At 38.6% G+C, this 14434-nt stretch overlaps 1 protein-coding gene across 3 annotated transcripts in view; it reads right to left on the minus strand.

Annotated features, from left to right (window-relative positions):
- Positions 1-14434, minus strand: part of HGSNAT (heparan-alpha-glucosaminide N-acetyltransferase) — a 52928-nt gene that overhangs the window by 20782 nt on the left and 17712 nt on the right. For 2 of the 3 annotated variants that reach the window (XM_047857639.1, XM_047857637.1), the window contains exons 2-4: positions 11411-11529; positions 1863-1999; positions 1539-1660 (exon numbers count right to left, since the gene is read on the minus strand). In XM_047857639.1, coding sequence (XP_047713595.1) covers positions 1539-1660; positions 1863-1999; positions 11411-11529 — 378 coding nt within the window. The remainder of the gene's footprint in view (positions 1-1538; positions 1661-1862; positions 2000-11410; positions 11530-14434) is intronic. The other variant, XM_047857638.1, reaches the window with a different exon arrangement.

The raw sequence follows: 14434 nt of genomic DNA on the forward strand, positions 1-14434 counted from the left end.
AAATGCCCATGTGCCCAATGCATGTGTCAGCTGGGGGAAGCCTCAAGTTCCCCTTTCATGTGATGGTTTCATCCACTCATGACTTTTGTGTACATCAATTCCTTCATTAAGGATTACCATATATTCTGCCATTCTGTCACATGCATTAGCTGGAATTATTCCCTAAAGAATTTACCCTCATCATCTCAGACTACATGGTTATGCTAAAATACAATTAAAACAGGAAAGGCATGGGATGCCTTGGTGGCTCAGTCGGTTGAGCATCTGACTTGATTTTAGCTTGGGTCATGATCCCAGGGTTGTGGGATTGAGCCATGCATCAGGCTCTGTGCTGAGCAAGAAGCTTGCTTATAATTCTTTCTCTCTCTCCCTCTGCCCCCTTTCCCCTGCTCTAAAATAAAAATAAAACAAAAACAAAACAAAACAAACAAACAAAAACGGGAAAGGCAGGATAAATGCTTAGATCCTTCCTTTCAATTGATAATTTTAAGTCACTCCAGTTAACATCAGGTGGTCCTTGTTATCTCCGAAGGCAACCAAAGTATTGTTTTTGTGTAGGGAAGGGGCTTTGTTTTTTGGTTGTTGTTGTTTTTAAATTTACTTATTTGTTTTGAGAGAGAGAGTGCGTAGGGGAGGGGGAGAGAGAGAGAGAGGGGGGGAGAGAGGGAGAGTCCCAAGCAGGTTCCATGCTGTCAGCACATAGCCACCCAACTTGGGGCTTAATCTCATGAACGATTAGATCATGACCTGAGCTGAAACCAAGAGTAGGATACTTAACCGACTGAGCCACCCAGGCACCCTCAGCTTTGTTTTTTTTTTTTCATAACAAACTTTGGTTTTTGTACATACAATGTGTTTCCATCAATGACATTCCTTATTCTTTTTAATGCTTCAACTGTCCCATGTTGGTTCTTTCATTCTTTTTGGGGGGGCTCTTACATTCTTTTGACCTGACCCTATGGTCTTCAAAAGCTTCACTGTAGACAAGTACTTATTAATGCTCCTGGGGGTTATTATATTATCTAATGGGGGCTCAGACTGACAGATTTTCTTCAGTGGAGTTATTAGAGAATGAACAGTCCCTCCTTAATCTAAGGGTCTTCTGGATGGTCCATGTAAGACACATACAGAGAATACTGTGCCCTATATCCTAAAACAAGGAAGATACTTGACAGTCATTTTCCCTATTTCCAGTTTGTTCCCATTGCATTAACTTTTTTTTGGTTATTTATCTTCATAATTAAACTAAATAACACTTATGAGAATATGTTGGTCATATAATTTTCTTAAATATCACATAATTTTCTTAGCATACACTAACAATACAATAAATACATCATAAGTATACAATAAATATAATGTACTTATAATACAACTGTACAATAAATATAAATAAATACAATAAATACATTATAAATAAATAAGACAGATAACCTATAATTCAGGTTTTAAAGTACACAAAGTGTCACAAGCAGTACTCAAAAACTAAAATCTTTGAAATACAAATTTTAAAAAATTAACAAACAGCATATACGTACGAAGGTTACTGTCAATTGGATTCTTACTGACAACTACGTCACAAGCAATTTCATTGACTCCATTATGGACGTGCTTTACCAAGAGTGAATAGTTTCCAAATTCTCCAAATTTATATTCCAGCCTACAAAAATTTGGTAAATTTAAGAAAAATGGTTAGATTAGGAAATAAGGAGTGGATTATGGTAATGTCATCAAGGCAGTGACAGACCAGGATAGATATTTAAAAATACTGTATTTTGAAGGAAGGAAAAGCTGAAAACCAAATAGGGATGAAAAAATAGAAAATGCAGGTGTCAGCAGATCACATTAAAGCAGATACGAACCTACAAACTTCCTTCTCTTCCACAGTGTCATTAAGTTGCAGGATAGATCCATGCTGGGTGCTCACAGCAACCGCCGCAGTGCTAGGCTTCCCAGGTTTTCCACTCCAGGAAACATTTACTAGAACCTGAAATGAGCACTGTAAAACAGAAACACAAGCCACTGTGAGAGGTGTTTGAAAGTCAGGTGGCTGTTGGAGCACATGAACACCCACCCATCTGAAATCCTGAGGTGACTTTTCCTTCATACTTGTAATTTTTTTTAAGTTTATTTATTTTTGAGAGACACAGAGACAGCACAAGAGGGGGAGGGGCAGAGAGAGAGGGAGACAGATAATCCCAACCAGGTTCCATGCTGTCAGCCCGATGTGGGGCTCAAAACCACAAAACCACGAGGTCATGACCTGAGTCGAAACCAAGAGTTGGATGCTTTAAGTGACTAAGCCAACCAGGCACCCATTTTCCTTCATACTTACAAAAAAACTTTTAAATTCCAATAATTTAGATAAAATTTGCCTATATAACTATGTGTTGCCATACAATCTTTACTCATGGGTAGATTTTTCATACAATTAATAAATAGAGCATATATTGCCTTGCATTCCATTGTGTTACATATTGTTTAATGAGTAAATTTCCATCATTCTACCTAATTTGCATATTTAAAATTTGTAATGATTGCTTTATAGTCCATTACATACTAAAAATGTATTTAGGCTGCTTTCAAAACTTTTTTAATCTTCTTATGTGTAATTTATATAAATTATGTTCTGAAAGATAAATATAGGGGCATCTGGGTAACTCATTGAGTTAAGCAACCAACTCCTGATTTCGGCTCACGTCATGATCTCACAGGCTTCATGAGATCAAGCCCCATGTTGGGCTCTGAGCTTACAACATGGAGCTGCTTGGGATTCTCTCTCTGCCCATACCTTCCCCGTTCATGCTCTTTCTCTCCCAAAATAAATACATAAATATTTTTAAAAAAAGATAAACATACAGTATATGTAATTACATTTTTAATTTATGTTATACATAATTTATATAACATATTGCTTCTAAAGATCTGTACATGATGTGCTTTTTAAAAATTTTTTTTTAACATTTATTTATTATTGAGAGACAGAGAGAGGCAGAGCATGAGCAGGGGAGGGGCAGAGAGAGGAGGAGACACAGAATCTGAAGCAGGCTCCAGGCTCTGAGCTGTCAGCTCAGAGCCCGATGTGGGGCTCGAACTCATGAGTGGCGAGATCATGACCTGAGCTGAAGTCGGATGCTCAACTGACTAAGCCACCCAGGCGTCCCTGTGCTTTTTTTTTTTTAATTAATTTATTTAGAGAGAGAGAGAGCATGTGCATGCACATGTATATGCAGGTGAGGGGCAGAGAGAATCCCAAACAAGCTCTGCACTGTCAGCGTGAAGCCTGACTCAAGGCTCCATCTTATGAACCATGAGATCATGACCTGGGTGGACATCAAGAGTTGGACACTTAACCAACTGAGTCACCCAGGCATTCCTACACATGATATTCTTATTCCTTTAAATTCTTTCCCTAAAATAAATTTCCAAAAATTACATTATTGGATAAAAAATAATCATTTTAATGGTTCTTTTCATATGTGCCCAAACAGTAGTCAAATAAGAAAAATTACAATACATTAGTTCCTCATTAGCCTTACCAAGATTTAAAAATCTTTCTTTTTGTTCATGTACCAAATATTTATGACATCACAGCATTAAGATTACATTTTAAGTTATTAAATAATTCAATATTCTTTTATGTTTCTTTTTTTTACCATTTTATTTATTTTTTTAATTTACGACCAAGTTAGTCAGCATATAGTGCAACAATGATTTCAGGAGTTTATTTCTTAACGCCCCTTACCCATTTAGCCCATCCCCCCTCACACACCCCCTCCAGTAACCCTCTGTTTGTTCCTATATTTAAGAGTCTCTTATGTTTTGTCCCCCTCCCTGTTTTATATTATTTTTGCTTCTCTTCCCTTATGTTCATCTGTTTTGTCTCTTAAAGTCCTCATATGAGTGAAGTCATATGATATTTGTCTTTCTCTGACTAATTTTGCTTAGCATAATAACCGCTAGTTCCATCCAGGTAGTTGCAAATGGCAAGATTTCATTCTTTTTGATTGCTGAGTAATACTCCAATGTATACATATGCCACTTCTTCTTTATCCATGAATCCATCGATGGGCATTTGGGCTCTTTCCATACTTTGGCTATTGTTGATAGTGCTGCTATAAACATTGGGGTGCATGTGCCCCTTTGAAACAGCATACCTGTATCCCTTGGATAAATACCTAGTAGTGCAATTGCTGGGTCGTAGGGTAGTTCTATTTTTAATTTTTTGAGGAACCTCCATACTGTTTTCCAGAGTGGCTGCACAAGTTTGCATTCCCACCAGCAGTAAAAAAGAGATCCTCTTTCTCTGCATCCTTCCCAACATCTATCGTTGCCTAAGTTGATAATGTCAACCCTTTTGACAGGAGTGAGGTGGTATCTCATTGTGGGTTTGATTTGTATTTCCCTGATGAATGATGTTGAGCATTTTCTCATGTGTCAGTTGGCCATCTGGATGTCTTCTTTGGGGAAGGGTCTATTCATGTCTTTGTCCATTTCTTCACTGGATTCTGTTTTTTGGGTGGGGAGTTTGATAAGTTCTTTATAAATTTTGTATACTAACCCTTTATCTGATATGTCATTTGCAAATAGCTTCTCCCATTCTGTCAGCTGCCTTTTAGTTTTGCTGATTATTTCCTTCAGTGTGCAGAAGCTTTTTATTTTGATGAGGTCCCAATAGTTCATGTTTGCTTTTGTTTCCCTTGCCTCCAGAGAGACACGTGTTGAGGAAGAAGTTGCTGCAGCTGAGGTCAAAGAGGTTTTTGCCTGCTTTCTCCTTGAGGATTTTGATGGCTTCCTGTCTTACATGGAGGTCTTTCATCCATTTTGAGTTTATTTTTGTGTATGGTGTAAGAAAGTGGTCCAGGTTCATTCTTCTGCATGTCGCTGTCCAGTTTTCCCAGCACCACTTGCTGAAGAGACTGTCTTGATTCCATTGGATATTCTTTCCTGCTTTGTCAAAGATTAGTTGGCCATATGTTTGTGGGTCCATTTCTGGGTTCAATATTCTGTTCCATAGATCTGAGTGTCTGTTTTTGTGCCAGTACCATACTGTCTTGATGATTACAGCTTTGTAACAAACACAGCTTGAAGTCCGGGATTGTGATGCCTCCTGATTTGGTTTTCTTTTTCAAGACTGCTTTGGCTATTCGGGGTCTTTTCTGGTTTCATACAAATTTTAGGATTGTTTGTTCTAGCTCTGTGAAGAATGCTGGTGTTATTTTGATAGCTATTGCATTGAATATGTAGAGTGCTTTGGGTAGTATTGACATTTGAACAATATTTGTTCTTTCTATCCAGGAGCATGGAATCTTTTTCCATTTTTTTGTGTCTTCAATTTCTTTCATAAGCTTTCTATAGTTTTCAGTGTATAGATTTTTCACCTCTTTGGTTAGATTTATTCCTAGGTATTTTATGGTTTTTGGTGCTACTGTAAATGGGATCGATTCCTTGATTTCTCTTTCTGTTGCTTCACTGTTGATGTATAAGAATGCAACTGATTTCTGTGCATTGATTTTATATCCTGCAACTTTGCTGAATTCATGGATCAGTTCTAGCAGTTTTTTGGCAGAATCTTTTGGGTTTTCCATATAAAGTATCATGTCATCTGCAAAGACTGAAAGTTTGACCTCCTCCTGGCTGATCTGGATGCCTTTTATTTCTTTGTGTTGTCTGATTGCTGAGGCTAAGACTTCCAATCCTATGTTGAATAACAGTGGCGAAAGTGGACATCCCTGTCTTGTTCCAGACCTTAGGGGGAAAGCTCTCATTTTTTCCCCATTGAGGATGATATTAGCATTGGGTCTTTCATATATGGCTTTTATGATCTCGAGGTATGATCCTTCTATTCCTACTTTCTTGAGGGTTTTTATCAAGAAAGGATGCTGTATTTTGTCAAATGCTTTTTCTGCATCTGTTGAGAGGATCATGTGGCTCTTGTCCTTTCTTTTATTGATGTGAAAATCAATCAATGTGATTCACATTGATTGTTTTGCAGATATTGAACCAGCCCTGCGTTCCAGGTATAAATCCCACTTGGTCATGGGGAATAATTTTTTTAATGTATTGTTGGGTATGGTTGGCTAATATCTTGTTGAGGATTTTTGCATCCATGTTCATCAGGGAAACTGGTCTACAGTTCTCCTTTTTAGTGGGGTCTGGTTTTGGAATCAAGGTAATGCTGGCTTCATAGAAAGAGTTTGGAAGTTTTCCTTCCACTTCTATTTTTTTGGAAAAGCTCCAAGAGAATAGGTGTTAACTCTTCCTTAAATGTTTGGTAGAATTCCCCTGGAAAGCCATCTGGCCCTGGACTCTTGTTTGTTGAGAGATTTTTGATTACTAATTCAATTTCTTTACTGGCTATGGGTCTGTTCAAATTTTCTATTTCTTCCTGTCTCAGTTTTGGTAGTTTATATGTTTCTAGGAATTTGTCCATTTCTTCCAGATTGCCCATTTTATTGGTGTGTAACTGCTCATAATATTCTCTCATTATTGTTTGTATTTCTGCTGTGTTGGTTGTGATCTCTCCTCTTTCATTCTTGATTTTATGTATTTGGGTCCTTTCCTTTTTCTTTTTGGTAAAACTGGCTAGTGGTTTATCAATTTTGTTAATTCTTGCAAAGAACCAGCTTCTGGTTTTATTGACCGTTCTACTGTTTTTTGTTGTTGTTGTTGTTGTTGTTGTTGTTGTTGTTGTTTTGGTTTCAATAGCATTGATTTCTGCTCTAATCTTTATTATTTCCTGTTTGCTGCTGGTTTGGGGTTTTATTTGCTGTTCTTTTTCCAGCTCTTTAAGGTGTAAGGTTAGGTTGATGTATCTGAGACCTATCTTCCTTCTTTAGGAAGGCATGGATTGCTATATACTTTCCTCTTATGACCGCCTTTGCTGCATCCCAGAGGTTTTAGGCTGTGGTGTTATCATTTCCATTGGCTTCCAAGTACTTTTTAATTTCCTCTTTAACATCTTGGTTAGCCCATCCATTCTTTAGTAAGACTTTCTTTAGTCTCCAAGTATGTGTTACCTTTCCAAATTTTTTCTTGTGGTTGATTTCAAGTTTCATAACGTTGTGGTCTGAAAATATGCACAGTATGATCTTGATCTTTTTGTACTTGTTGAGCGCTGATTTACGTCCCAGTAATGACCTATTCTGGAAAACATTCCATGTGCACTGGAGAAGAATGTGTATTCCACTGCTTTAGGATGAAATGTTCTGAATATATCTGTTAAGTCCATCTGGTCCAGTGTGTCATTCAAAGCCATTGTTTCCTTGTTGATTTTCTGTTTAGATGATCTGTCCATTTCTGTGAGTAGGGTGTTGAAGTCCCCTACTATTATGGTATTATTATCAATGAGTTTCTTTATGTCTGTGATTAATTGATTTATATATTTGGGTGATTCCACATTTGGCACATAAATGTTTACAATTGTTAAGTCTTTCTGATGGATAGACCCCTTAATTATGATATAATGTCCTTCTTCATCTCTTGTTACAGCCTTTATTTTAAAGTCTAGATTGTCTGATGTAAGTATGGCTACTCCTGCTTTCTTTTGTTGACCATTAACATGATAGATGGTTCTCCATCCCTTTACTTTCAATCTGAAGGTGTCTTTAGGTCTAAAGTGGGTCTCTTGTAACAGCATATAGATGGATCTTGTTTTCTTATCCATTCTATTACCCTATGTCTTTTGATTGGAGCATTTAGTCCACTGACATTTAAAGTGACTACTGAAAGATATGAATTTATTGCCATTATGTTTCTTGTAGAGTTGGGAGTTTCTGGTGGTGTTCTCTGGTCCTTTCTAGTCTTTGTTGATTTTGGTCTTTTTTTTTTTTTTTTTTTTTTTGTCTTTTCTCCCCTCAGAGAGTCCCCCTTAAAATTTCTTGCAGGGCTGGTTTAGTGGTGACAAACTCCTTTAATTTGTGTTTGTCTGGGAAACTTTTAATCTCTCCTTCTATTTTTAATGACAGCCTTGCTGGATAAAGAATTCTTGTTTGCATATTTTTCTAATTCAGTACATTGAATATATCCTGCCACTCCTTTCTGGCCTGCCAAGTTTCTGTAGATAGGTCTGCTGCAAACCTGGTCTGCTGCAAATAGGTCGGCTTCTGTGTTTCCTTGTAGGTTAAGGACTTTTTTTTCCCTTGCTGCTTTCATGATTCTCTACTTGCCTGAGTATTTTGTGAATTTGACTATGATATGCCTTGTCGATGGTTGATTTCTGTTAAATCTAATGGGAGTCCTCTGTGCTTCCTGGGTTTTGATGCCTGTATCTTTCCCCAAGTCAGGAACGTTTTCTGCTATGATTTGCTCACATAACCCTTCTACCCCTTTTTCTCTCTCTTCATCTTCTGGAACCCCTATGATTCTGATGTTGTTCCTTTTTTTTTTTTTAATGTTTATTTATTTTTTGAAAGAGAGACACAGAGTGTGAGCAGGGGAGGGGCAGAGAGAGAGAGAGGGAGACACAGAATCCAAAGCAGGCTCTAGGCTCTGAGCTGTCACCACAGAGCCCAATTCAGGGCTTGAACTCACAAGCCATGAGATTATGACCTGAGCTGAAGTCGGTTGCTGAACCATCTGAGCCACCCAGACGCCCCTGTATATTCTTCTTTTTTAATAATATTTTAAAGATACAGTAACATTATTATATTTATCATACTTAGAACATATCTACCTAAGGGAAAAAAAGAAAACTAAATGGCCTTGCTTATACTAATTTACATCTGAAAATAATTAACAGTCAAAAGTAACAGATCACCACTTTGGATTCCTTCACTGCAATGAAAGCCCAGGATTTCTGTCTCCCACTCACTGCTTCTCCCTTCTCACCACCTCCAGATCTGCTGAGGAATACTGTTTATGATGCTAAAAAACAATTTTTGTTTTCTTTTTTTGTCATTTACACCTTACGTTAAGTCAACTATAATAATTACTCATATTTAACATTACAATACTAACCTTCTTCCCATTTTTGTTCTCTTTTAAAGCACACACACACACAAATCACTTGCTGACACATGGGATCTTTAGCTGTCTTGAAGCTATGAAATCTAGTCGACACGTTTTTTTTAATGTTTATGTGTTTTTTAATGTGTATGTCTCTTAAGTGTTTCTACTTTAAGGAAAGGAAATTCTCATTTAGCCAGATAACTTATCTTGAGGACATATCTTCAACTGGTAAGCCCACCGTTCCCAGGTATTTATTATCTGGCTTATGGAACAAATTATTAAAATTTGCATTCCTTTGAATATGTATTTCTATATTTGCTTAAAGACTTAAAAATTATCATTAATGTTCCAAATTTAAAACAGGTTATGTCTCAATTCTATTTTCTGGTTAACCATTACAGGCTCATAAAGTGTCTTTCCAATTTCCAGACTATAAAGTCTTCTCTGGAATTATGGGACATTTTCTACAACTATGTTTCAATGAAAACTCTACCACCCCTTTACACATTTTCCTAAAACAAAATTATCTCCACGCTCTTGTAAATAAATTAGCAGTTTTTTTCCCCAAGCTGGTCTCAGGTAGCTAATTCTGTTTTTTGATTCTTTACTGTCACCAGCATCACTGTTTTGTATCAGTTATTCTACTGTTTTTATTCTAAAGATGCTTTAGTTGTCCTATGGCTAATACCCTGGCAATGCACTCTTTTTTTCCCCCTCACATTGTTTTTCTGTAAATTTTAGGCCTTTATTGTCTGTTTAGAAGACATTTTGCTCATTCTCTGAATTATCTATGATTCTTGTGGCTTTGAAATTCAGCTATTATTGATATTTTTTTCAAGTTTCTTTTAGGTCCTTCACATAGATAAAGCTTTCCTTTGTCTTTTCTATGTATATTTTTTAACACTATACATTTTCTTTGCTTCATATAACTTTGTAGAGCTCTCAGTGAGTTTAATCAAACAGAGGGGGGACCATCCATCACCTCTTCAGCTGGTATGCACACTGGGGATTTTTTTGTTTGTTTGTTTTTTAAAAGCTATTTATGGTAAACAGGTCCCTAAATAGTCTCTGACTTACTGTAGTTCGATTTATGGTTACTCAACTTTATCATAGTATGAAAGCAATATGCATTTAGTAGAAACTGTACTTGGAATTTTGAATTTTCATCTTTTCCTGGGCTAGCACTATGCAGTAGGACCCTCTGTCATGATGGAAGTCAGCAGCAGCAAAACAAAGCCCAGTCAGCCATGTAACCCTGGGGGTCAGTGAATGAGAAGCTGTGGGCTAGTGTAAGTGCTCTGAGCATGTGTGAGGAAGGCTGGACTACACTATGATGTTCAGTAAGTTACGTGTATTCAATGCATTTTTGTCTTAAAGTATTTTCAATTTACAGGGGGATGCAATCCATGGGAGGAAAATCTGTACATTAAAATTCCTCCTCTGAAGGTGGTACACTGAAGTGCTCAATTTGGAAATGAAGATGATTGTATTTTACCTGGAAGAACAGTCTTGTACTTAAAAAGCAGCAAGGTCTAGTAATTATACCTTGAGATAAAATAAACCCTTTATCAACAATTGAAAAAAAAAAAAGGAGAGATTGACAAACCAAGAAACAGACTCTTAACCATAGAGAACAAACTGATGGTTATCAGAGGGGAGGTGGGTGGGAGATGGGTGAAATAGGAGAAGGGATAAGAGTACACTGATCTTGGGGCGCCTGGGTGGGTCAGTCAGTTGAGTGTCCAACTTCAGCTCAGGTCACGATCTCTCGGTTCATGGGTTCGAGCCCCATGTCAGGCTTTCAACTGACAGCGCAGAGCCTGCTTCAGATTCTCTGTCTCCTTCTCTGTCTGCCCCTTCCCTGCTAGTCTCTCAAAACTTCTCTCTTCTCTCTTCTCTCTCTCAAAAATAAACATTAAAAAAAATTTTTAAAAAGAATACACAGATCTTGATAAGCACTAAGCAATGTACAGAACTGTTGAATCACTATATTGTACACTTGAAACTAATATAATACTGTATGTTAACTGTAGTAAAGAACTTAATAAAAATAAATCCTTTATGATCAGGAGGGCAGATCCCTGGAATAACTGCCATGCCTCAACCTGAGCTTCCCCATTGTCCTCACGACCTTTGCCCCTGGAGAATACCCAGGTGTCCCACTCCTTTCTTCTCTGGTCCAACAAGAGGGTTATGTGTTAGAGGAGTAAAATAAAATATGGTCTATCCCTTTTTCTCATCACTGAGAACTGAGTTTTCAAAAGATGGGTGGGGGGAAAGTTAAGAGACTGGCATTGTTCACTGCTAGGCATTCTCCCTGATTATACATCTTCTGGTATACAGCCTGTATGTTTCCTTACCTATAGAACTGAAGTTAACAAGAAAACAACTGTGAGAGCACTGAGGATCATATCAAACAGCCCAAAGCAAACAAAACTGTGAGCATGAACATAATACCTACATGATAACAGCGTTCAGAATTCCAGTAGACAGTCAGGTTTGTTCCATGTAGTTCGTTATGGATGAGCAGCAACGCTTGGTCCATCTTCAGCTCTACATGCCTTTTTTTATCTAAGTCTGCTAAGAATTAGAAAAAAAGTTTTAAAAAGCAGAAAAACAAAGCATCTGAAAGACTAATAAGAGACGAAGTGCACCTGTGTAAACTTCACAGGAGTGCTTCTCGAATGCCTGCCCTCTAAGGTTCTAGGGTGTCTCATTCCTTACTCTGTGAACACATAACTGTGCTTGCACACATATGCGTGCCTGAACACGTGCACGCGCTCACACACACACACACACACACACACACATACACACATAAAGAGTTGCCCTTTTGTACATGTGCCTCTACTATAAAACAGAATTTGGTTAACATCATTCACGTCCTGTGTGTACCGGGACTACGTAGGACCTTACATTCATCACGTGCTAAGGTGTGGCAGGCCCTGAATTTACTAGTTTCACATATCTTCCATTTGACAATATGTCAACCTCACAATCTGGGTATTTTCTCCATTTAGCACATGAAAAAATGGAGGCTCACAAGCATTAGATAATTGTGCATGGCCAGGGTTCTGCAAAATCACTGTGTGAACCCAATCAATTTGTGTGATTCCAAAGTCCAAACTTTCTTCAAAAAATCCCACCCCCCTACGAGTGCAGCTCGGGAGAAGTCAGGACACCGGGTGAGCAAGGCTCTGTGGGGATTTGCATGCCCTTTAAAGTTTGAGATGCTCTGCCTTCTATCACTTTGGTTTGGACTTCTGAATCTCCTTCTGGCTTCCAGCAGAAGACTAGATGAGCCTCAGTCTGAAGGGAGAAGTCCCACCACTCCAGAGTCCCTAAGCTTAGAGCTTACCACTTTACTAGATGCTCTTAGGACAATCTAAAGACGATGCACATTCTACATTTACACCTGCCAATATGGTAGGCAAACAAAGAGAACTATTATTGGTTAAAGTGAAAGCAAAATGTTTCATTTAGACCAACTATTTATACTATTATATGGTACAAAAGAGAAATTAATTTGCCCTCTAGCTTCTAGGCCAAAGAGAGAGAGAGAGAGAGAGAGAGAGAGAGAGAGAGAGAGAGAGAAACTATTTAATAACACAATGAGAAAGATAATAATCTAGCCTCTTTTATTTTGTAATATGAAAGCTTATTTTAGGGCTCCCTAGGAACTCATGTGAATGGTTAATTCAGGAAATTTTTCACTGTAGCCAGCCTAAATCCCTCATTTTATTATTTTTAAAAGATATTTATTTAGAGAGAGTGTGTGCACACACAAGCAGGGGAGGGGCAGAGAGAGGGGGAGAGAGAATCCCAAGCAGGCTCCACTCTGTCAGCACAGAGCCCAACATGGTCTCAAGAACCATGAGATCATGACCTGAGTTGAAATCAACAGTCAGAGTCAGACACTTAACTAACTGAGCCACCCAGATGCCCCTAAATCCCTCATTTTAAGGTTTACCCTAATGTACCCTTATTTAGTTAGCTCTTGGTAAATACAAAACCCACAATATATCACTCTTAATAATCTATTGAAAGTTGTCCCCCCTCTACACTAAAGAAAGTTATACTCACTTTTTCTGTCCTTTCCTTCTGAAGAGTGTCTTCTAGTGGAAGCAGTGTTTTGGGACCAAGGGTGTAACATGGTGGGTTAAGTGTCTGGACTCCAAGTTAGACCAACTGGAATTTGAATCACACCCTGTCTCAGCTTCCTCATCAATAAATTAAGAGTCCAAAGGTTCGGGGCGCCTGGGTGGCGCAGTCGGTTAAGCGTCCGACTTCAGCCAGGTCACGATCTCGCGGTCCGTGGGTTCGAGCCCCGCGTCAGGCTCTGGGCTGATGGCTCAGAGCCTGGAGCCTGTTTCCGATTCTGTGTCTCCCTCTCTCTCTGCCCCTCCCCCATTCATGCTCTGTTTCTCTCTGTCCCAAAAATAAATAAAAGTTGAAAAAAAAATTTTTAAAAAAAAGAGTCCAAAGGTTCTACACTCAATTTCCATTGTTGGGTGAAGGTTCCCACACTACCAAGCAATTCTCAGACACCAGCTGGGTGTCCTACAATTCAACTCAATTCTGACACTATGTACCTGGAGACAGTGTCAGATGCCACAGATAGGGGCTCAGTCCCACAAGACTGACTCTGCCTTCAGATGTCAGTCACCAGCACAAGGTACCACCTGTGCTTCAGACCGACCAGCTATGGATTGGAGGTTCCCAAGACCCCCTTCTCACGTTTGATTAATTTACTAGAGCAGCTCACAGAACTCAGAGAAACATTTTACTACTAGATTACTGGTGTATTATAAGAGGGTATAACTGAGGAACAGCCAGATGGCAGAGATGCACAAGGCAAGACATAGGGAAAGGGTATGGAGCTCCCATGTCCTCTCCCAGGCTACCACTCTCCCCAAATCTCCAAGTGTTCACCAACCCAGAAGCTCTCTGAACCCCATCCTTTGAGTTTCTATGGAGACTTCATTACCAAGGCAATTGATTAAACCATTGGTCGTTTATGACTGATTCAACCTCCAGCCCCTCTCCCTTCCCCAGATGCTGGCTGTGTGACTGAGAGTTCCAACATTCAAATCACAGGGTGGGTTCTCCAGGTCACCAGTCCCACCCTTCAGTAGAGGCCAAAGATCACCTAATTAACATAACAAGGAACACTTTGGCAGCTCTCTCCACTGAGGAAATTACAAGTGTTTTAGAAGCCCCTGTGCAAGATGAAAACCAAATACATACATTTCTTGATAAAAACCACACTTGTAACAGCATGTCCTTCACAGTACTGCTGGGAAGGCTAAAGTTAATAATATATGTAATGTGTTGCCACAGAATCTGAAACAAAGCAGGTATTCAACACATGATAATTACAATGTCCAGGCCACATCTAACCAACACAGAGCTTCATTAGGGTTACGAACATATGAATATTTTTTGGTTGTTTCTTCTTTTTTCATTTAACTTCATTTCCGATTTC

This window comes from Prionailurus viverrinus, chromosome B1, assembly GCF_022837055.1.
Source record: "Prionailurus viverrinus isolate Anna chromosome B1, UM_Priviv_1.0, whole genome shotgun sequence".
In the NCBI taxonomy this organism is placed as follows: Eukaryota; Metazoa; Chordata; class Mammalia; order Carnivora; family Felidae; genus Prionailurus; species Prionailurus viverrinus.